The 23,783-nt window shown below is 46.5% G+C and overlaps 1 protein-coding gene across 1 annotated transcript; it reads right to left on the bottom strand.

The window, feature by feature from the left end:
- Positions 1 to 1,306: 1,306 nt before the first annotated feature.
- Lipc (lipase C, hepatic type) lies at positions 1,307 to 23,491 on the bottom strand. The gene is made up of 8 exons (XM_042687539.1): positions 23,456 to 23,491; positions 22,292 to 22,474; positions 21,700 to 21,817; positions 19,059 to 19,292; positions 15,351 to 15,593; positions 7,561 to 7,678; positions 5,645 to 5,863; positions 1,307 to 1,515 (listed from the first exon to the last, which is right to left on the bottom strand). Exons 1-8 carry the CDS (start codon positions 23,474 to 23,476, stop codon positions 1,398 to 1,400), a joined length of 1,254 nt encoding a protein of 417 aa, XP_042543473.1. The 5' UTR covers positions 23,477 to 23,491; the 3' UTR covers positions 1,307 to 1,397.
- Positions 23,492 to 23,783: the final 292 nt, after the last annotated feature.

Below are 23,783 nucleotides of genomic sequence, written 5' to 3'. Positions count from 1 at the left end.
CACACCTGTAGTCCTAACTTCTCAGCAGGCTGAAATCCAGAGGATCGACATTCAAAGCCAGTCTGGGTAGAAATTCAATCTGGAGTCCATGAGACTCCTATCTCCAATTAGCCAGCAAAAGCCAAGTTGGAGGTATAGGTCAAGTGGTAGAGCTCCAGGCAGGAGCAAGCAAGTGCCTGGTCCTGAGTTCAAGTTGCAGTACCATAATGTGCATGTGTGTGTGCATGCATGTGTGTGTGCGTGCGCACACACACATACACAAAGTTGACTATAAAACAGCACATTGTGTTAGTTGACTGATTTACAAAATGGACTATGGAAAATGGTTCCATGCCAGCACCATGCTGTGAAATTGATGAGGCCAGTGTCTTTGACCCCCAATAGGGGATTAAGTGCATCATCAAGACTCTACTTTTCATGACCAGTCACTTCCCAAAAGCTCCAACTTAATAGGCACACAGGCTTCAACAAAAGAAATCTGGGGAGCACTAATATTCAATCTGTGGCAGATTCATTGAGATATTCTGAAGTTTTCATTAGCTTTGTTTCAACCATTAGCAAGAGTAGAATTGCATTTATTCAATTAATAATCAACTTTCCAGCATTTTCTGTTTTCACTGTAGTTTAGAACTCTGCTTCTGTTTGGGGCCATGAAATAATTGTGTGATTTGCATATTCATTTAAATTGAATTTTTTTCTTTTGGCAATCAGTGTCGTCTTGAAAGGTGTATGCTTTGGCACACACAATTAGTGATTCATTAGAGTTTTTCTTTATTGAAATGTGAGTTACAAAATAGAGATTTTTTTTAACATGCTTCAAAAACTTGTCAGAATGAAGGAAGTGTGGGCAAATGGACTTAATTGGAAAATGCTGTAAATTAGAATAACAGATCTAAGATGGCTCTTACATTTGTACTTATTTGCATATATTAACTTTTAATCAGAGATAAAATTGGGAAACTTCTAATTTTACTATTACTTGAATATAGCTATTTAATGCAATTTTGAAAGCTTAGTTTATGTCAATGAAAGATACCCCCTCTTTAAGTTTAAACTTCATTTAAATTTATGGAAGATTCTTCATGTAATTTTGGTTTCTAAGTAAGACAATCACTGCTGGTGAGAAATAAAATTATTTTATTTTAGTGCCAGTCCTGGCGCTGGAACTCAGAATCTTGAAACCTTGGCTTTTTTGCTCAAGGCTAACACTGTACCACTTGAGCCATAGCTCCACTTCCAGCATTTTTGGTGGTTGATTGGAGATAAGAGTCTATGGACTTTCCTGCCTGGGTTGGCTTCAAACCATGATCCTCAGATTTCAACCTCCTGAGTAGCTAGGATTACAGTGAGCCACTGAGCGCCTGGAAAGATTCATTTATTCTTTGTAGAGGGTCTCCCTAAGGTCTTCTGCTCTTTCGCTTCAATTTTTTCGATTTTACTTCACATTTCATGAAGACTTTCTCCTGGTTTGGGTGGAGCTGTAGATCACTGGTATTTTCTGAGCAAAATGTCATTCTGAATAGACAACATAAAACAAACACGGCATTAAGTTTTACAGGCAGCTTATGGAAACGATCCTTCCTTTACCAAATACTACTTACAGTATTTGATCATGTGATGTGTTTTTTGCATTAAATTCTTATGTTTGAAAATATCTTTTAGAACTTCAGAGAAAAATAAAACCTAAGTTAGTGAAAACAATTCTTCCTTTTTTTTTTTTTCCTTCCATAGGTTGTGGGACTTGAACTCAGGGCATGGGTGCTATCCTTGAGCTTTTGTGCTCAAGGCTAGCATTCTACCACTTTAAGCCACAGCTCCATTTCCAGCTTTCTGTTGGTTACTTGGAGATAAGAGTTCCATGGACTTTCCTGCCCAGGCTGGCTTTGAACTGTGATCCTCCGATCTCAGCCTCCTGATTAGTTAAGATTATAGACATAAGCCACCAGCACCCAGCTTGAAAACTATACTTGAGAATAGGACCGTGCCTGAATGATTTCAGTTCTATAATCGTTGAAAGCCCTGGAGGCCTTCATCCTTCCTTCTCCTTTACAGGGTGTAACAGAGACTCCAGCATGAGAGTGGCGTTTTCCCTACATCAGAACTCCAGGGCTCAACTCTTCCCTGCCAGGCAGGCTTACTGGCCCAGCTCTCCTTAGTTGGACATGTGCACAGCTATTGTTAAAGGGTCTAGGCAGGAGGCCACTGTCGGCTGCCTTTGCCTCGTTCAGCCCTGTGACTCTGTTTCCTTGTGTTGGTGGAGTCCTGGACATGGATTTTGAGTGTTCACTTGGTCTGAGGATGTCATTTGATATTAACTTCAATTCTATCTGCTATCTGTATTCTATCTTTGTATCTCTGGCATCTATATGATCATCTCTGTATGATAGATTGATAGGAGACAGATAATGAGTGGATGAATAAGATATATAGTGATGGTAGATAATGGATGGATAGATGAATAGATATATAGATAAATAGGTAATGGATTGATAGAAAGGTAGATGATAGACCATTGATTAATAGGTAGATAATGGATAGAGGAATGAATAGCTAGGTAGATGATAGATAGATGATTGATTAATAGGTAGATAATGAGTAGAGGAATGGATAGATAATGGATGGATAAATAGGTAGGTGACAGATAGATGATAGATACATAGATAGATGCAACCTGTAATAGCTTGAGACTACAGACATGAGCCACCATACTCAGTTACTCTGACTGTTCTGACGTTTTCCATTGTTACCAATAGTGTTTTCAAACACCTTTTCATATCAGTACATATAAATCTATTTATTTTTCATTACCTGTAGTACAATATTCCATTGTTTGGAAGTACCGCAGGGCATTTAGCATTTTCCTGTTGATAGACACTAGGTTCTCTGTACAGTTTGGGAATAATACTGCGACAAACATTTTCTATGCTCATATCCTTTGTGCATACTTTTGGAGCACATGGATAAATAACCCAGAAATAACCTATAGATGTCTAAAATAAGATTCTGGATCAAAGTATTTTATAAACTATCATAAAGTACAATTCTTTCCATAATTAAAATTTCAATAACGTAAGTTCCATGAGCTAAGGGCTTGTTCTGTTCACTTCTATATTCGTTGACATGATAGATACCTCACTAAGGTTTAGTTGAATGAGATTTCCTTGGAAGCTTCTAGGATATGCATTGTTAATAGTTCTTGAGAATGTCCATTCCTTTACACTTTCAACCAATCCTAGATCATAATCATTTTTAAAAATTCTGTTGAAACTAATGGCGACCAGTGACAGCATTATAGATTGTGTGTGTGTGTGTGTGTGTGTGTGTGTGCACACACGCATGCGCACATGTGAACACACGCTGCTATTAAGGTTCAAACTCAGGGCCAGGACACTGTTTGTTACCTTTTTTGCTCAAGGCTAGTGCTCTACTAATTGGGCCACAGTTCCACTTTTCACTAGCTAGAGATAAGAGTCTCACAGACTTTCCTGCCTGGGCTGCCTCTAAACTATGATTCTCAGATCTCAGCCTTCTGAGTAGCTAGGATTACAGGTGTAAAGCACTGATGCCTGGCTTTCCCACCCCACTTTAAGAAGCACCTCTCCCAGCCGAGGAAGGACCGGATGCATCTAGCATTTGATGCTTAGCCTGCAAGTCTGCTAGTGAGGCCAGGACTGATGGCGGAAGGAGCTGGGAGAAATGGGACATGGAAACAAATGGCCAGTGAATCAAAGGTGAGGAAGCTGTGGGCTATCAACCATTGGCAATGACCCTGAGCTGTATGACTGCCAAGGGCCACTCGCAAGGGTAACTGGGAAGGCTAGGGAAAGATGTTTGGAAACACTTTGTTTAGTCTCCTCTACAGGATACCAGTCTCTTCCCTCTCCTCTTCCTTCTTCAGGCCCTCAGCTAGTGCATAAGTCTGGCAAGCAGGGTTTTGTATCTTGTCACCTTGCTAGATCATACCCACAGAATTGTCACCCAAAACCAGATGTTGGTGGCTCATGCCTGTAATCCTAGCTACTCAGGAGGCTGAGATTTGAGGATTGCAGTTCAAAGCCAGCCTGGTCAGGAAATTCCATGAGCCTCTTATCTCCAATAAACCACTCAGAAAACCAGAAGCGGCACTGTGGCTCAAGTGGTAGAATGTTCGCCTTGAACTGAAGAGCTGAGGGACAGTGGCTAGGCCCAGAGTTCAAGCCCCATGACCACCACCAACAACAACAAAAAAGAATTGTCACCCATGCTGACAAACTGCTCTCTAGCTAAGAACTCAGAGAGAGACCTGGCTCAGAAGCAGTAGTTAGTCTTGATTGCCAGGAGGGCAGAAGTCATGGGAGAAGAAGAGAAGATGTAAGAAGAGTGAAACAGTTTTGATGTTTCTCAGCTTGATCAAGAAAAACCTGCTGGAAGACTGCACACTGGGCGCTTAGCAGTTGCCAGGATTTGGCATCCCTGGGAGATCAAAATCTCAGCCGGTGTTCGTATAAGGTCAAAGAACGTAAGTCTACCATGGGCTGGCTCTGGGCAGGAACACCCAGGGCTGAGGGAGGTGTGAGGTGCAGAGATTAGAAGCACCCCACATCCCATCCCAGCTGAGAGAAGCCAAAGGGACGAATGGATTTCCTGGTGGAGAAAGATGGGAGAGGAGAGGTGAATTTCCTGAATACAAAAGGGCCAGACAGGGAAGGCCTTGGGGGAAAGCAAAGAATGGAGAAGACAGAGCTACAGAAAAGCATGGTTGCCATGGCAAAATATTGAGCATCTCTCCACGCTGTTGGAAATGTGTAGGAGTACCTCCATCTCTCCACTCCATCCTCCAACCTGGTCATCCTCATTGCTAGCGTCTGTGGACATGAGTCTCTCCCTTCTTCCCTCCCTCCATCCCTCTTTCTCTTTCTTTCTTTCCTTTCCCTTCCTTCCTTCCTTCCTTCTTTCCTTCCTTCTTTCTTTCTCTCTCTTTCTTATCTCTTTCTCTTTCTTTCTTCCTTCCTTCCTTCCTTCCCTCTTTCTCTTTTTCTTTCTCTCTCTCTTTCTCTTCCTTCCTTCCTTCCTGTCTTTCTTTCTTTCTTTCTTTCTTTCTTTCTTTCTTTCTTTCTTTCTTTCTTTCTTTCTTTCTTTCTTTCTCTTTCTCTCTTTCCTTCCTTCCTCCCTCCTTCCCTCCCTCCCTCCTCCCTCCTTCTCTTTCCCTCCCTCCTTCCCTCCCTCATGTCTTCTTTCCTTTCTTCCTTTCCTCTCTCCCTTCCTTCCTTCCTTCCTTCCTTCCTTCCTGCCTGCCTGCCTGCTTTCCTGCCTTCCTGCCTTCCTGCCTGCCTTCCTGCCTGCCTGCCTGTCTTCCTTTCTTCTTCCTTTCCCAGTACTGACCTCAAGCAATGTCCTTTAGCTTTTTCACTCAAGGCTGGTGTTCTACCACTTGAGCCACACAACTCCACTTACAGGTTTTTTTTCCCCCTCCTTAATTGCAGATACGAGTCTCGTGGGCTTTTCTGCCTAGATGGGCTTCGGACAACAACCCTCAGGTCTCAGCCTCCTGAGTAGCTAGGATGACAGGCGTGAGCCACCGGGAGCCCAACTCTATACTGGATCTTTGAAGCACAGTGATGTTTTCTTCCTATGCTTCGTGTGAGCAGGAATCGCTGTGGCTCACCTTCGTTGGGTGTCCCCGTCCTTGGCTCGGATGGTCTTCAGAATGAGGCCCAGGTTGTGGGAGGCTGGGCCCCAGGGAATAATGGTTTGCATTGTGTTCCAGACATGGGCCCACACTGCCCTGGTTTCCCACTTGACTTTGATCACGCTCAGCTCGCCGATATCCAAGTCCACAGTGGTGAGGAAGCTATAGGTTTTGTTGCTGATGATGCGTTCGCCCCTTGAACACATGGAAGAAGCAGACAGTGAGCCCTCTTCACTGTGGCACTGGGATGGGTTTAGTTGAGGCCCGGCTGACTTGGGATGGGGTTGTTCTTTGTTTAGGGGAGGTCTCATTTCCCAAACAGGTGTTGAAAAACTAGTAATGGAGATGGTGGGAGGCAGCAGGTTAAGAAGGGTTTCCTGGCGGGGAGCTGTGGCTCAGGTCTGTCATCTGGCTCAGGTCTGTCATCTTATTTACTTAGGAGGCTGAGATCTGAGGATCGTGGTCTTAAGCCAGCCAGAGCAGGAAAGTTTGTGAGACTCCATCCATCACCAAAAAGCTAGAAGTGGAGCTGTGGTTCAAATGGTAGGGTGCCAGCCTTGAATAATAATCATTTAAAAAAATCTCAAAGACGGTGCCTAGACCCTGAGTTCAAGCCCTAGGACTAGGGCGTGCACACACACACACACACACACACACACACACACACACACACACACACACACACGTTTCCCTGGTTAATAGAATTGGGAAACCATATTATTTTCTGTGTTAGCATATATAAAAATATATACCTGAGACTTATCGCTAGCATGGATCTAGTTGACTTCATTAGCATGGCTATTTCTTCATTGCTTCTAGAAAAAAGTATCTGCCCACCCCAAACAGGAGACAGTGGAGTTTAGGCAATTCTTTTAGATAGTCTCTCTCTCTGACTAGTTCAGACACACACACACACACACACACACACACACCTCTCCCTAGTAGTACTTCTCCCCACCATATAAATAAGTAGAAACGTCTAGTAAAGCAGCAATGCACAAAGGTATTAGATAAAAAGTCACCTAGAATAAGGCTGCACCAATTTAGAATATGACATCTACAGACTTGAGGTACTGTTAAAGTTTTGCTCAGTCATCTTCAAGACCTTATAGTATCACAGCATTGAGAGAACAGCTAGATGATGCCCAGGCCCACCATCCAGTGCTACCCTCCTGGGGATGGTTATCCACCTGCTCAGCTGTGAGTACCCTACGGGGGAACTCCAGCCCTTTCTTGCTCTATTTTTCAGATAAGGTCCTGTTTTTGTCTGGGGTTAGCCTTGATCTTATTACTCACACTTCCTGTGCAGCTGAAATTATAAATATGTATCACCATGCCTAGCTTGTTGGTTGAAATGCAGGCTGGCTAACTTTTGGCCCAGGCTGGCCTTGAACCACGATCCTCCTGATCTCTGCCTCCTGAGTAGCTGGCCCAGTTCATATGCATTTTCTAGCTGGCAAAGCTGGGGAGTCTGCTGTGTTGTGGACATGTACGTACAGGGGAAGACAGATTGGAAGGCTGGCACTAGAGGCTGATAAAAAATACCAGTTGTTGTTTTTCCCCCCTGAATCATGGTTTCCAGAACTTACTAGAAAGATGCCCAGGGGCCTTGTGGGTATCTGCTCTGCCCTCACAGCATCTTCCTGCCTGATCTCCTTTCTGTATGGCCAACTCTGGTGATGCCATCTCTGACATTACTCTCTATACAACACATGCCACCAACCTGGGGGGGGGCATCTATGACCCCAGAAGCCTGAAGAGGGTCCCAAGGGGCCAGGGCTTCCATCAGCCAGGAAGAATGGTCCTGTGTGGCCTGAAGTAGAATCCACCCAGAGCCCGTAAGAGAAAGAAGCCTGCTGTCACCAACCACAGGATGACCCGGATGTACTCACAGGGTGACCCGGATGTTATGCTTCTCTCCTTTCGTTCCAAGTAGTGACATGCTCAAGCTTGGTTCTATTGGTTTCCCAATTTCATTGATGAATTGGATCTTGAATTGGTAGTGATTAACTAGAGAGAGAGAGAGAGAGAGAGAGTGCACACAGGCTTTAATTTTTTGAAAATATTCTCTCTGAATTAATTTAAAAATTAATTAATTTAAAAAAATTTTTTCTTTTTCTTTTTGCCAGTATTAGGGCTTGAACTCAGAGCCTGGGCACTGACCCTGAGCTCTTTTTGCTCAAGGCTGGCACTCTGCCACTTTTAGCTACAGCTCCAAATTCCCAATTTTCTGGTGGTTAACTGGAGATTAAGAATCTCCTGGGGCTGGGTCCCAGTGGCTCACGCCTGTAATCCTAGCTACTCAGGGGGCTGAGATCTGAGGATCACGGTTCAAAGCCAGCCGGGCAGGAAAAGTCCGTGAGACTCATCTCCTGGAGACTTTCTTGCCTGGGCTGGCTTTGAACCACGATCCCCAGATCTCAGTCTCTTGAGTTCCTAGGATACAGGCATGAGTTACCAGTGCCCAGCATTGTTGTTCATGTGGCAGTGCTAAACTGAGTTTGAATTCAGAGCCTTGCAACTTGCTAATCAAGCATTCTACCGCTTGAGCTATGCCCCCAGACCTTTTTTGCTTTAGGCTCCAGCTAACATTTTTTTTCCCGGGTTAGCCTCAAACCGCAATCCTCCTGATCTCTGCCTCTTCAAAAGCTGTGATTACAGGCATGAGCCACTGTGCCTGCCTGGTGGGAGGGGACTTTTTTGAGGACCACACAGCTGGTTGTAAATAGCATGGCCAATGCAAGGCCAGACATCCTAGCTCTGGAATTTCATCTTTATAACACTTTATACTGGGACTAAAGAAGTTAAAATGTGAAAAGAGATTTCAATTTTTTTAAAATGTCATAGCAATTAGTAAGAAAAAAACAAACTAGGAACATTATTCAGCCATAGAAAATGTTTATGGAGTAATCAAGATTAATTTAGAAGGATCTCACTAAGTTGCCTGGGTTGTTTTAGAAACCCTGAGTGCTCAAATGATTCCCATACTCCAGTCTCTTTAAGTAGCTGGGACTATAGAGGGACACTACCCTGCTCGGCTAATGATTATAATTTGGATAACTACCATTTCATGCTTGACTAAGTCATAGATTTCAAGCTTATTGCTTCACTCGGTTAGCTCATTTCTCTGTGCACACTTCATTAGATGCTCCTTGATTTTCCTTCCTCTACCACTCTGCAAAGAAGCAAGGCCCACATCAAGTCACTGGATCTATGTCCTGTGGCTTACTGGTAAAGAAAGGCAATCAGATGTTAGTCAGCTGATCCTGACTTCATACTCCCAACCACATGCTTCACTCCCAAGAAGCCATTAGACAAGGTTTTTGGAAATACTCCAATGCTTAGAAGTGAGACTTAAAAAAAAGCTTTCCCAGCCTATATGAAATTGTATATCTAACAGGAGGCACAAATGTAGGGAGGAGAATTCACAGAATTCTCAGAAATAGTAACCCTGGAGACACAGAGAGGCAATTTTGTTCTTTATGCTTTTCTACAAGATCCATGCTTTCTTTAAAAAAAAAAAAAAAACAACTATGTATTTTAATTAGGCTCTTACTGGAAAAAGCAAGGCCTTTGAAAATCATTTAAAAAGAAAGTAAGAGGATTCTGCTTAGAACTCTAGCTACTAAGGGGAGGTTGAGATCTGAGGATTGAGGTTCAAAGCCAGCCTGGGCAGGAGAGTCCATGTGACCCTTATCTCCAATTAGCCACTAAAAAGCTAGAAGTGAAACTGTGGCTCAAGTGAAGTGTAGAGCACAAGCCTTGAGCCAAAAAGCTCAGGGACAGTGCCCAGGTCCTGAGTTCAAGCCCCACAAAGAAATAAAAGCTTATCTGGAGGCATGACTTAAGTGGTAGAACACCAGCTGTGAGCAAGAAAGCTGAGTGGGAGTGGAGGCTCTGAGCAGTGTCTTGACCTGGAAGGAGCTTGCACCTGGGTGTCAACCATAGCTCAGATGACCTGCAGCCTCTGCCTTGTCTCATGTCGCTGTCCATGTGCTAGGTCCTGAAAGCAGTCTTGATGAAGGATCATGTTTGCACAAGTCCCAGTCTCCATGGTGCCATTAGGCACCCTACGGAGCACTCCATAGGACAGGACACACCACATTAGACCCTCATTATCACTAGGAAGAAGGATACAAACACCTTTCCTGCTCTGCATGACATTGTATATTAAGTGCTTTAGGCACCTCCCCATTGCTCTTCCTAATAAAATGCGGGGATGGCAACAGGTTGGCCAGTCTCCTCTTGGCTACGTCTATGGCTGCCATTCCATCCACTCTCTGCCCTGCTCTGCCCAGCTCAGTAGAGCTGCATCTCCCACAATCCCTTGGGCTGATCTTCTCACAACTTCTTGGGTTGCATCTCCCACAATCCCTGGTTTCTGGTTGGGTTTGGCCACTAGTGAGGTACAAGCAGATCAGGGCAGAGGAGAGGAGCTAGGCCCCCATGATTAACAGCAGCCTCTCCTCCTGGCTTGGCTGCTTTTCCCTGGACTGCTGTCTTTCTCTGATCCTCCCTCCTGCCCTTAGATTTGGGGTACAGACAGACAGACACACACACACAAATCAGCCCATTGGGGTTGCTTCTCCTCACCCCTGCAAAGAGTCCCACTCCCTCTCTTCCACTCAACCAGGCTCCGTGGGGCCCTGTTTTCTGCCGAGAACTAGGTTAATATGGTGCCAATGGTCTTAGTAAATTACAGACACGGAAGTTGAGATTTATAGGCCTATAGTTACCCTGATTAGTAAAAAATGGAACAGAAGTTGAACCAGGTACCCGATTGCAAAAGATCCCACCCAGGCCACTCTGATATTTGCAAGCTGGGTATACCCTTTGAAAGGAATGGCAAACATATGGTCTTAAAAAGAAACTTTTGGTCAGGAGTTGAGTAGAGTGGCTCATGGCTATAATCTCAGCTTCTTGGGAGGCAAGAGGTAAGAGAAACCTGGTCTGAGGATCAACTTGGGCAAACGTGAGAGACCTTATTTGGAAAATAAAGTAGAAAAGAGCTGGGGTGTGTGGCTCATGTGGTAGAAAAACCCATCTAGCAAGTGAGAGGCCCCAAGTTTAAGCTTCAATATTGGCAAAAGGAAAGAGTAAACAAATTGAAAAATAAAAGGTGCAATCAAACCTGCTTCCAAAGAAACCAATGACAAAGTACCTCCTGATGCTGGGACATCTATCCTTGTTTCTCCTTATGGCTGGGGCTTTCTTCCCTCCCTCCCTCCCTGCCTCCCTCCCTCCCTCTCTTCCTTCTTCCCTCTCTCTCTCCCTCCTGTGTCTCCTGAATGACTAGCATTGTTCAGGGGATGAATGTTTTCTCTATGTTAGAGATGTCCATTTGTCTTCCCTTCTTCTTCCTTTCCTTCTCTCCCCTCCTTCCTCTCCTTCCTCCTTCCTTCCTCTCCTTCCTTCCTTCCTTTCCTCCTTTCTTGCTTTCACCAGTCCTGGGGCTTGAACTCAGGGCCTGGGCAGTGTCCCTGACCTTTTGTGCTCAAGGTTAGCCTCTATCACTTGAACCATACCTCCATTTCTGGCTTTTCACTGATTCATTGGAGGTGAGAGTCTCATAGACTTTCCTGCCCGGGTTGGCTTCAAACTGCAATCCTCAGATCTTAGCTTCCTGATTAGCTAGGATTACAGGTATGAGCTACCTGTGTCTTCCCTTTTCCTAAGTGGTAGAGGACAAAGAGGAGGAGGAAGTGGATTTCCTTGTCTGACATGGCTGTGGTTCCACCATTCTAAGTCAGCTGGGATGACAGCAAGACCTTTAGTTTGCACAGTGAGAAGAGAGTATTGCCTGGCCCCTTAGGAGCCACAATGGGATGAGACTTGAATAGGCATTGCAACCTGCAAAGAAATGGTGTGGGCTCTGGAGAGGCTGAGCCATTTGCACCCTGGGTGTTCAGAGAAGCAGATGGGCAGAGTGGAGGCTATGTGGTGGCCAAAGTGCCACCTTAATTAACCAGGAGTGTTTCATTAAAACAAAACAAAACAAAAAAGCCGGGCACTGGTGGCTCACAGCTGTAATCCTAGCTACTCAGAAGGCTGAGATCTAAAGATCACAGTTCAGAGCCAGCCCAGGCAGGAAAGTCTATGAGACTCTTATCTCCAATTAACCCCAGAAAACCAGATGGGTGGTGCTGTGGCTCAAAGTGGTAGAGTACTAGCCTTGAGCGAAAGAGCTTGGGGACAGTGCCCAGGCCCTGAATTTGAGCCCCATGACTGACAAAAAACAACAACAAACCAAACCAAACCAAGAAAACCCAGGTCCACGCAGGAAGCAGACTAAGCTGCTAATGCAGTCACGTGGGGGGAATCTCAAACTAAAATTTAATTTTTCAACATGAAAAGGCCTTCGGTATTAAGAACCGATTGTCTCCTCTTATTTTGATCTGTGTGAGCATTTTTTCCCTTAAAAAAAAAAAAAACAAAACCAACCAAAACCAAAAAACCCGCGTCTCCGGCAATGATGCTATTACAAAGATTAAGGCGGAGAGCGTGTGATGTCTCTCGCTTTTACCTTATGATGTGTTTAATTAGGATATGGGGGTGGGGGGGGGAGAATTCTTTTGATCCTGTAGCTGCATGCTCGCTGGAGTTCTGGCAGGAGAAATGATTTTAGATCTTAAAAGATGAAAGGCACGAAAGAATCCATTGACCCAGAATAAGAGCAGGAGTCTCCATCCTCAGCAGAAATGGGGATGGGGTGGGGTGGGGGGAATCCTGGATTCAAATTCTGCAAGGACCTGATCGGTGCTATTTAATAAAGAAAAATATTCCATGTCTTTGTACCATTCAGCCACTGTGGGAATTTATGAAAAGAGACTGCCTTGTTCTTTTTTCTCTCTCTCTCTTTCTCTGTGACTTATAAGTTAATGGCTTTGGGAGATCTTATGACCTTCTTCTTCATTGCAAATATACATACATACATACATACATATTTTTTTCTCTCCCTCTGGGTGTGGATTTTTCTGCCATGAAGATAAAGGAAATGGTATCCCTGGAGTCTTCCTAAGTCTGGGTTTTGAGTGCAAGTGCTTCTAACTTCCGGGAAACTCAAGTTCATGACCCAGAGTACCTGCTGTGGTTTGAGTATTGCAATGGATGGATGAGAGGCAGCCAGTATTGGGGGCTGGATGTGTTAACCCAGAGCAGGTGGAGGTGAGGGAAAGAGCAGGGGGTGGTCAGCATCTTCTGTGATTATCCTAGAGATCACCCTCAGGTCTAACAGTACCGCCCATTTACGTGTGGCCTTCATAGTCTGAGATAGCCTGACTTGAACTCAGAGCCTGAGCACTCTCTCATAACTTTTTCACTGAAGGCTGGTTATTCTACCACTTGAACCACACTTCCACTTCTGGCGAATTTGAATTAGCCAGACATTAACCACTTCTGGTTAATTTGAAGAGTCTCGAGGTGTATCCTTCTGGGCTGGCTTTGAACCACAATCTACACACCGTAGCCTCTTGAGTAGCTAGGATTACACACTCATGAGCCACGTGCTCTATTTAGTTTTTGCCACCGGGGTCAAGGTTTCATAGGTAGTTGGGCAGCAAAGCCAAGGTTCTCAATACTCTTTTATTCCCATCTTAAGCTTCTCATGGGTTTTTCTGGAACTTTCCCTGGAAGCCAGTGAAAACCTTCAGAAAGCCAAAGATAGGTGAGTTTCCTAAATGACAACCAATCCAGTGGCCTCATCGTATAGAGGGGCAGTGTGCTCTGGTTAGCTGGAGGGAGCAACAGAATCGAGTTCTTGGGTGTGGCAAGCCCCAGGGCTTGGGGATCAAGTTCAGGTAAGGGGAACCCTAGAAGAAGCAGAGAGCCAGGAAGAGGAAGTGAGAATGGAAAAGAGTTCAGAAGAGGGACAGGATCACACAACAGCCGGAAGTCAACCAGAGCCAAGATCATGGGGGGGGGGGGGGGGGGACAGGATCCTGTACTTTGTAGGCCACAAATCCAAACAGCGAGGGTTTAGACACTTGGGCCATCTGCCAAGAACACCTGCACGGCCACTCCTTGGGATGGTGCTTCAGCCTCAGTGGATCTCAATACCTTTACCAGAAAATATGGGCTCCCACTTTCACCTTTCTCTTTCTGTCTCTGTCTCTCCCAGTTGCTATGACAACACATCCATCATGGAGCCTGGGAAAAGTGCCTATAAGTACCACTCAACAACACCTCCCCCCCCCCAACACACACCCAGTTACCTCATCCAGCTACCCTGATGATGACATTGATCTAGGCGTGACTTAATACTAACCAGTTTCCCTCTTTTCTTGTTTCCAAATGGCCCTCAAGTTTGGAAGGCTTCCTCTGGGGAGTAAAACAAATGAAAACGGGGCGCCTCCGTTCTGTCTCGCCACAGTTTGTGTTTACCAAGTTCTGGGGGTACAGGAGTAGAAAATAGATCCCTTGATGGTTTTTGGAGCACTGTCTTGGGAGTCAGCCAAGAGGGAGCGAAGCTAGTCATCTTCTGTGAAGCTACAAATGGAGAGGCGATATTTATCTTGCTAAACCCAATCCTGCGCTAAAATAGGGGACCCAATTACATGTCTTTGAAAAATTCCCACTGGGCCTTCACTGCCCACCAAGGCTGGGCAAAGTCCTCTATTTTAAGAAGCTACACGTATTCATCAAAATGTCAGTGGTGGCCAGACAGAGGTTTGGGGCTTATACCACAGATGATCATGGCATCGTTATGTGGCTAAGATGAAAGGTTTCCTACAGCCACACCCACCAATAGGGGGTTTTGCTTTGTTTTGTTTTGGGCAGGGATGGTGCTGTTTTTATTTCTCTGCTTTTGGTAGGCGCCCACCACATATTTGGGCCTCGTGCTCTCCTTTGGTATTTTCACTTAGGGATGGTGCTCTACCACTTGAGCCACACCTCCATCTCCAGCTTTTTGGTAGTTCATTGGAGACAAGAATCTCACACACTTTCCTGCCCAGGCTGGCTTTGATCCAAGCTAGTGTGAAGAACTGAATTCTTCGTTCTTCTTTGTGTTCAGTTGGTCGGTGGGGGGAAATGAGGGTGATATTGGGGCTTGAACTCACAGCCTTGTGCTCTCTCTTGGCTTTTTTTCCCCCCAGTTGGTCCTGGGTCTTGAACTCATGGCCTGGGTGCTATCCCTGAGCTTTTGCACTCAAGGCAAGTGCTCTACCACTTTGAGCCACAGCTGCACTTCTGGTTTTCTGGTGGTTAACAGGAGATAAGAATCACAGGACTTTCCTGCCCCGGGCTGGCTTTGAACCATGATCCTCAGATTTTAGCCTCCTGGGTAGCTAGGATTACAGGTGTGAGCCACCAGTGCCCATCTGGTGATCTAGCACTTGAGCTTCACTTGATTTAAGATTCCCCAGATTCAAACCTCAGGGTGGACTGAGAGGAAAAGAGCTGGGTTCTAGTTTGGAGACAATGAGTTGGAGGGGGGGAGGGGAAGGTCTTCTGCATCTAACACTCTAGAGGACCAGGAAAATGAATACAGAGAGGGCATCCCAAGACTGATCATTCCAAAAGCTAGCAAAGATTCTTCTCCAGCCCTTGGCAACCAGGTAGCACATAGTTAGGAAAGGAGATAAGGCAGGACTTTGGCTGCTTGGAGCCTGTGTTGCTTTGGAACCTCCCCCCCCCCCCCCCCCCAGACTCCAAGAGAGATGTTAGCTGGTTCTTCTGTACTTACCTTTGAAGGGAGACTGAGCTCGGGTGATGAGGAAAAGCTTCCTGCTCCTTCTGGGCCTGTCCTGGCGGATGTAGTAGCCCAGCCTGTTACATTGGCCCTTCTTACAGCTGAGACACAGGCCCTGGTTGAAGCGGTCCATGTCTGTGCACTGGTAGCCTATGCTCTGCTGGTCCTTGTGCCTCAAGGAATCGATGAACAGGTGCACCGACCTCTCGTGGGCACATTTTAAGGTCTGTGGGATGGCTAGAACACAAGATTAAGAAAAGACATCATTGTCCCTGAACCCCAAGTGGCCTCCACTCAAAGGTCCTTTTGCTTATGGCTACACAGCAGGTTAGCAGCCACAGTACACGAGCGTGCTTGGGACAGGAGAAATGGCTAAGGTTTGTCCCCCTTCTCCCCCGATGGGGGCAGTGATCCCTCTGGGGTGGGGGTGGGGTGGGAGAGGTGTTTCCATAGGAACGAAATGTCATTGATGGACAGCAGTTAGCCATGAGCCATGGGAAAGGCACAGGAAACTTAAAATTATATATAACAAAAGACCACATTGTAATTAAGCTTCCCATGACTATGGAGGGCAGATTTTAGTCTAAGGTGGGTCAACAAATAACTCTGTGTGTATGTGTGTGTGTATGAGAGAGAGAGAGAGAGAGAGAGAGAGAGAGAGAGAGAGAGAGACTACTGGGGCTTGAACTCAGGACCTCAATCTCTCCTTTGGCTTTTTCACTCAGGAGTGGTGCTCTACCACTTGAACCACACCTCCATTTCCAGTTCCTTGGAAACAAATGTCTCACAGACTTTCCTGCCCAGGCTGGCTTTGAACCATGATCCTCAGATTTCAGGCTCCTGAGTAGCTAGGATTACAGGTGTGAGCCACCAGCATCTGGGCTTTCTAGTGTGATTATTATTATTATTATTAATATTATTTTGCAGGGGGAGTGTTGTGGAGCTTGAACTCTGGGCCTGAACAATGTCCCTCAGCTCTTTAGCTCAAGGCTAGTGCTCTACCACTTGAGCCACAGTGCCACTTCTGGGTTTCTGGTAGTTTATTGGAGATAAGAGTCTCACAGACTTTCCTGCCCAGGCTGGCTTTGAACCGTGAACCTCAGATATTAGCCTCCTTAGTAGCTAGGATTATAGGTGTGAGCCCCCAGTGCCCAGCCCTAGTGTGGCTTTTTTTTAACCCTAAAAAAAAAAATACTCGAAGCTGGGCACAGGTGGCTCACGCCTGTAATCCTAGCTACTCAGGAGGCTGAGATCTGAGGATCATAGTTTGAAGCCAGCCTGGGCAAGAAAGTCCATGAGACTCTTATCTCCAATAACTACTCAGAAAAAGCTAGAAATGGTGCTGTGGCTCAAGGGTAGAGCGCTAGCCTTGAGCACAGACAGGCTCAGGGACAGAGGACCAGCAAAAACAAAAACAAACCAAAAAACAAACAAACAAAAAACCAACTCTGAAATGAACTCCAGGAAATGGAAACAAGAGATTTCTTTCTTTGCTGCTGTTTTTGCTTTCTTTCCTTTCTGTCTTGTTTGTTCCTTTATCTGTCTTTGGGCGGGTAGCAGGGGTATAGAAATAGAGGGACAAAGGGTGAACAAAGCTAACAGTGACACTTACTAGACGCGATGTTGAAAATGAACTCTACGACTGTGAGTGGGGATGGGAGGGAAAAACTGGCAGAGTGAGGGAAGGGTGACATTGTCCAAAAAGAAATGTACTCACTGCCGGACTTACGTAACTGTAAACCCTCTGTATCTCACGTTTACAATAACAAAAAACCAATACTCTCTAACTTTTAACATTAGTCTCATGGAGTGTTTTTCTTTTGTCTTTCTTTTTGTGTCAGTTGTGGATCTGGAACTTGGAGCCTGGGTGCTGTCCCTCAGCTCTTCAGCTCAACTTGCTCAACTTCTGTGTATGTGGTGCTGAGGAATCGAACCCAGAGCCTCATGCATGCGAGGCAAGCGCTCTACCACTGAGCCACCTTCCCAGCCCAGTTAATAGGAGTGTGCTGCCATACCCAGACATTGCTTGAGATGGAGTCTCCCAAATCTTTATTTTGCCTAGGCTGGCCTTGAATTAGGATTCTCTGATCTCTGCCTCCTGAGTAAGTAGGTTTACAGGCTCAAGCCACCACACCCAACTCTCTTGAATGTTTTACAGCTAACTGCCAAGAGCAGTCTGGTCAGCTCGTAGTTTCTTGTCTCCTACTGTTGACTCACCCATTCCAGGCCTGACCCCATCTTCCTGTGTGTGACTGGAAGAGCCCCCCTCCCCCCCATACCCCAGCCTGGGGAAGCACCTTAAACACAGGGGTGAAGAACTCAAGATCCCCCACCCACTCTTTTCCCTGAAATGGAAACACTTACAGTTGCATTCTGCAGTTCAGCACGGATCTCAGACACGTGTCTGAGAGAGAGATCACTCACCAACCCCACCCCGGGGGTCTGTGGAGATCTGGAAGGGAGGCTGGGTGGTCAGTTGGGAACTGTGGGTGATCGGAGCTGAGGGGGGTTGGGGTGACCCAAGAGAGGTGTAAGCCATGATAAAAGAGGAAGCCGGGCAGGGGTAGGGGATGGGGGGGGGGGGTGTTCCCAGAAGGCTGTCAGGCCTGGGCAGGCAGAAGGCTGGGAGTCGGGCCAAAATGGCATGATGTGGAGCGTGAAGGTCGCTCTGATATTGGAGAGGTAAGAGGGGTGACGTAAGTACCCCAAAGAGCTCATGATGGGGGTGGGGGGAGCTTTTGGGTGATGGGTGTGAGAGGTGGTGTACAGGGGTGGGGCTGAGCGCCTACAGCTGGCTTGCAGTGACTGCGGATGTTTCTGACAGGGTGAGGTTTTGAAAATCAGGGGAAATGCAGAAGGCCTGTGGTCAGTGTGGTGGCTGCTACGTGTTCTGTGTGTGTGTGTGTGTGTGTGTGTGTGAGTCCTTGAACTCAGGGCTCAAGGCTAGTGCTCTACCACTTCAGCCACAGCTCCATTTCCAGCTTTTTGGTGGTCAATTGGAGATAAGAGTCTCATGGACTTTTGCTGCCCGGGCTGGCTTTGAACTGTGATCCTCAAATCTCAGCATCCCGAGTAGCTGGGATTACAGGCGTGAGACACTGGTGTCTGGTGTGATGTTTGGTTCTTCAATCCTGAGCTGTATGTTCATGTCTGGGTTTGGGGAATCTGAGAAACAAATGGGATTCCCAAACCAGATCATAGCACATCCATTTCAGCCCTCAGCTAAATGGAAGGACAGCTAAACTTTGTTCTGGAAGAATTCAGTCCCATCCTGCCTGGTTGGACAGACTTCTTGAGTTCCATTCTTGTCAAACCAGAAATCAGGAAGGGATGGCCTAGTCAGACAGATGATGTCTCTATGGCTCAGTGAAGAGGAAACCCCTGAATGAGGAAACTTCTAGAGAAACAGGACTAACTACCAGCAGATAGGAGGGCCAGTCCCTCTGATGTGACTTTGCCTGGGCAAAGCCAGGGAAGAGAGAGAGAGGGCAGATCCTGACGGAGCTCTTCCTCTGTCTTGGGGGGATCTTAGTATCAAGAGGGGTTTTCCGGGGATCACAAGCCCACTCTCTGAGAGGCATTGCTGAACGTGCCTCTGGTCCAACCTTGGCTACGTTCTCCCAGGCCCCATGGCAGATAGATGCCAGTGGCTTCCACTGGGCCGAAGGCAGCCCAGGGAAGCGGGCTAGCCCTCTTGCTCACCCTTTAAGCCGTGCAGGGCGATGTGTTTGTAGACTTCCAGGATGTGGCAGCCAGGCTGGAAGGAGCCCCCATTGGGGTAGAAATCATAATGGCCGATGGGCTGTTCGATGCCCACTCTCAGACCCATGTACTCCTGCGTAAAGGTGTGAATGGCGTCGACGAAGTCAGCATCGTCCGGAGAGAGGCGATCTCGCGGGGAGGCTTTCTCAAACAAAGGGCCTGCGGCATCCAACCCTGAAGGGAGAGCAAGGCCAAGGTTATAGGGGTGGGGGTGGGGGCAGGAGGGAGGAGAAATGGGAACCTTAGTGGTTTGATGTTATTCCTCCTTGGGGAGCTAACAGGAAGTAGAGAATGCTAGGGTAGAACCTTCCAGAAAGTCTTACCATTACATATATATAATATATATATATATTATATATATAATACATTATATATATACACATAAATACATATATATAGTTATATATTTATTTTGAGAATCAGACATCAGCTAAGCATTTATTTAGGGGAAAGATGTTTGCAGAGATGAAACAGAGGTAAGAAATAAGGTTAAAGAGAGATGCGTGTGCCAGGTACCAGTAGTTCACACCTGTCTGCCTAGCTACTCAGGAGGCTGACATCTGAGGATTATGGTTTGAAGTCAGCCCAGGCAGGAAGAGGCCTTGAGACTCATCTACAATTAACCAGCAAAATAAATAAATAAATAAATCTGGATATGGAGGTATTGCTCAAATGGTAGAGTGTTAGCCTTGAGCCACGAAGATCAGGAACAGCATCCTGAGTTCTAGCTCCATGACCAGCACAAAAGAGGGAAAAGAGAAAAAAAGCAACTCTTATTTCCAATGAATCACCAAAAAGCTGGAAGTGGAGCTGTGGTTCAAGCGGCAGAAACACTGGAGCAAAGACACTAAGAGACAGTACACCTTGAGTTCAAACCTCAGTACTGGCACACAAAAGTCGAGGCAGGCTGGAAAAAAAAAGAAAAGAAAAAAAGTAGAGGCTGGGTTATTTAATATAACCAACTTCAAGTTTCTCTCAAGCTACTTTCACAAGTATCTATTTGCTTAAAACAAAACAAACACAAACCCCAATGTGTTCTTGTATGAGATGGAGTTATCTAGCCCATCCAGCAAAGGAAGAATTCGTCTGACCATAGGCTGTCAATAATTTCCCTAAACAAAGCTGACTTGTCTCCTACATGAATGTCCTTGTGTTGCAAGGTCCAACACAGCCTTAGGATACCACTGTTCTAGGGCGAAAATGTGAGCGGGTCTGGCTGCCCAAAGCACTGGGCCAAACAAGGGACAGATGTGTCTGACTGAGACAAACAGCAATCCCATGCTGACTTGAGTCATGTTTATGCACTCAAGGATTTCCCTCATCTTCCTTCCCCTGTTGTCTTTGGTGGACCCATTGGTGCCCTGGCTACCACTTCTACTGGGGATGGGGAGAAGGATTGATGGACAGCGAGCTTCCAAGAGAGCTTACTTGTCCTCTAGCCCCGCCCACAGCCTTGATGTATCTCCCCCTCCCCCCCCCCACTCCCCATTCCTTTTTTCTCCGGGTTAATGAAATGATAATCTTATCTTATTAACCCCTGGCTAGTCATGCCAGATGTGGCCAAAGGCCTGGGGCTCAGGCCTGAGGCCAACTTGCTAATTTCTGACCCAGTCTGTTTCTCAATGAGAGGCAGGACTACCCTCTGTGGAATACCATAAAAAGGGAGGGTCCAGGGGAGCTGGGAAGGTGGCTCAGAGGTAGAGTGCTTGCTTCACGAGCATGAGGGCCTGGGTTCGATTCCTCAGCACCCCATAAGCAGAAAAAGCCAGAAGTGGCGCTGTGGCTCAAGTGATAAAGTGCTTGCCTTGAGTTAAAGAGCTGAGGGACAGTGTCCAGACCCAGAGTTCAAGCCCCACAACCAACCCAACCCACCCCTCGCCTCCAAAACAGAAGGAGAACCCATGTTAAAGCAGTTTCAGGCTTCTTGGTACTAGCAAGACCAAGAGACAGTGAGAAAATGCATTTTCATAATGACAAATGGACTTGGTTTTCGTGTCTGCCATTATGCTCCTTTTACTTTAACTTTACATGAAAATAAAACTTTCAAGCAGGCACTCATGGCTCATGACTATGATTCTAGCCACTGAGGAAGCTGAGATCTGAGGACCACAGTCTAAAGCCAGCTTGGGCAGACAAATTCATTAGACTTTTATCTCCAATTAACTAGCAAGAAGCTGGAAGTAGAGCTATAGCTCAAGTGGTAGAATGCTAGCTTAGAGTGAAAAGCTAAGGGATGGCACTCAGGCCCTGAGTTCAAGTCTCAGGACTGGCACACACACAGACACACACAACCAAAACCAAACCAAACCTCATTTTATTGCAACATGAGTGAGCAGAAAGTGCACTTGGCACTATTTGGCACACACCTACAAGGCCTATCAACAGAATGCAAGCCATAATTGGCCATAATTGAATACAGTGATGGTGTTGGAGGCAGTTGACTTTCCCACCATGTTTTTGCACATTGGAAAAGTGAGGTCTCTCAATAAGGAGACTTGACTTTTGGGGAAACGCAGGTGTTTACCTGACTCCCTAAGAGGTTGTGGGGTTCACAGCTGGTGAGATCTCCGGCCATGGTTACCTGTAATCCTCCCAATTTTGTGCTTTCCTCCGATGTATCTGCCTGCAAATCCTGAGACGTGGGCACCCAGGCTGTACCCAATGAGGTGAACCTTGCTTCGAGAAAACTCCACAGCTTCCTGGAAGACAGCAGCAAGGACAGTGAGAAAGGAAGCTGGTTTAGATGGGGGGGGGGGGGAGGGGGGAAGGTGTCTCTGCGAGTTCTGGAATCTTCCCTGGGATTTGAGAGACTCTCACAAATGAGCTGTCATATTTATTGATGTTGCACATTTGAGGCTGATTTCTCACCTCATTTGCTCTGCCCCTTGGGAGCTGGCTTGCCTTTTCTTGGGGGAGGGAGAGCTTCTTGCCTATGGGGAAGAGGTGTCTTCACCTAAAATTGGTGCCCAAGGGGCAGTGATCATCTATGGATGTGTGTGTGTGTGTGTGTGTGTGTGTGTGTGTGTGAAACGTTGGAGGATGTGGTTAGATCCTTTTGGATGTTCAAACGAATGAGCAGGGAGAAGGTTGGCCCACCAACTGGGGGTCATGGAAGGCATCTGAGCATGCGGGAGAGGCATCCTATCTGGGGTGCTCTTGGAGCCAGGGCTTACCTCTAGCCACCTGAGAAGAGCCGCTATCTCCTGGCCCACAAGGCGGGTGTTGTGAACGGCAGTGGTATAATGGTTATGAGCTAGGGTGAGCCAGTTCACCAGCACCACGTTCACTGGTTGGGCCAGCTCAGATTTCAGTGCGGCCGCCATCTGCCAGATCCAGTTCTCCAACAGGCCATCCACCTGAGGGCAGGCCACACAGGCCATTAGCATCTCCAAGAGGGCACTGGGCGTATGGGGCTAGTTTCAGTTCTTCCTGGATACCCTTCTTCCTCCTCTAGCTTTTGCAACATGCTGTATCATTTGCCCCAAGTCCTCAACCATCTGGGCTGGGAGAGCTCTAAGTGTGGGGCTGGAGTCAGCAGCATCCTGGCCTCACCCACTAAGGACCAGGCCCATCTCTAGTTCCAGAATTCACAAACCAAAAATAGCTCCAGGTTCTGACAAATGTCTTAACTTTCATTTTCTTTTCTTTCTTCCTTCTTTCTTCTTTCTACCCTCCCTCCTCATCTCCCTCCCCCTCTCTCCTTTTCTCTCTTCCTTCCTTCCTTTACTTTCTTTCTTTCCTTCCTTCCTTCCTTCCCCCTTCCTTCCCTCCTTCCTTTCCTCCTTCCTTCCCCCCTTCCTTCCCTCTTCCTTTCTTCTTTCTTCCATTCTTTCATTCCTGTGCCAGTACTAGGGCTTAACTTAGGCCCAGATACTATCTCTTAACTTTTTCACTCAAGGCTGGTGCTCTATCACTTGAGCCACCCCTTCCAGCATTTTCATATTTAATTGGAGATAAGAGTCTCAAGAACTTTCCTGCTCAGACTGGCTTTGAGCAGGGATCCTCAGATCTTAGCCTCCTGAGCAACTAAGGTTGAGATATGAGCCACCAGCTTGAGACTTCCTCTTAACTGTCAAGCTGGGTGTGGTGGTTCACACCTGTGATCCCATCTACTCAAGAGATAGAAGTAGGAAAATTGAGGCCTGAGGCTGGCCAGGAGAAGATAAAAATTGAATACCCTCATCTGAAAAATGACTAAAACTAAAAAAGGCCCAAAGTATAGGTGTGGCTCAAGCTTGCCTAGCAAATATGAAGTCCTGAATTCAAAATCCACACTAGGAAGTAAAAAGTCAAGGTAAAATGAAGAGGAAAAGGCCGGGCAGTGCAGCTCTTCCTACCGACCACCCATGGACGATCATCACCAAAGGCCAGGAGGAGTTGAAGCTGCATTCCTGTAGTGATTCAGGATGGTGCAGCCGGAGCTGACAGTCCCTGGAGACCTCATCTTGGAAGAGCAAGAATTTGGTCTTGGTTTCTTGCAATGAGCTGTGCACTTGCACGCTTCGAGATCTTCTCCCAAATGGCCCTGCAATCGAAAGAGAGGGATGGTGCTCAGCCTGGTACCTGTTCTGACTTTGATATCCCTGGCCCCCCCTCATGGAATGACCAGAGAGTTCCCTGTAAGGAGCTGGAGATCAGCAATTTGGGGATACCCTGTGGCATTCA

The sequence above is a fragment of the Dipodomys spectabilis genome, unplaced genomic scaffold, assembly GCF_019054845.1.
Source record: "Dipodomys spectabilis isolate Male_0828 unplaced genomic scaffold, ASM1905484v1 ptg000108l, whole genome shotgun sequence".
NCBI classification, from domain to species: domain Eukaryota; kingdom Metazoa; phylum Chordata; class Mammalia; order Rodentia; family Heteromyidae; genus Dipodomys; species Dipodomys spectabilis.
The sequence above is the reverse complement of the archived record's forward strand: the minus strand, read 5'-3'. Positions and strand labels throughout refer to the sequence as shown.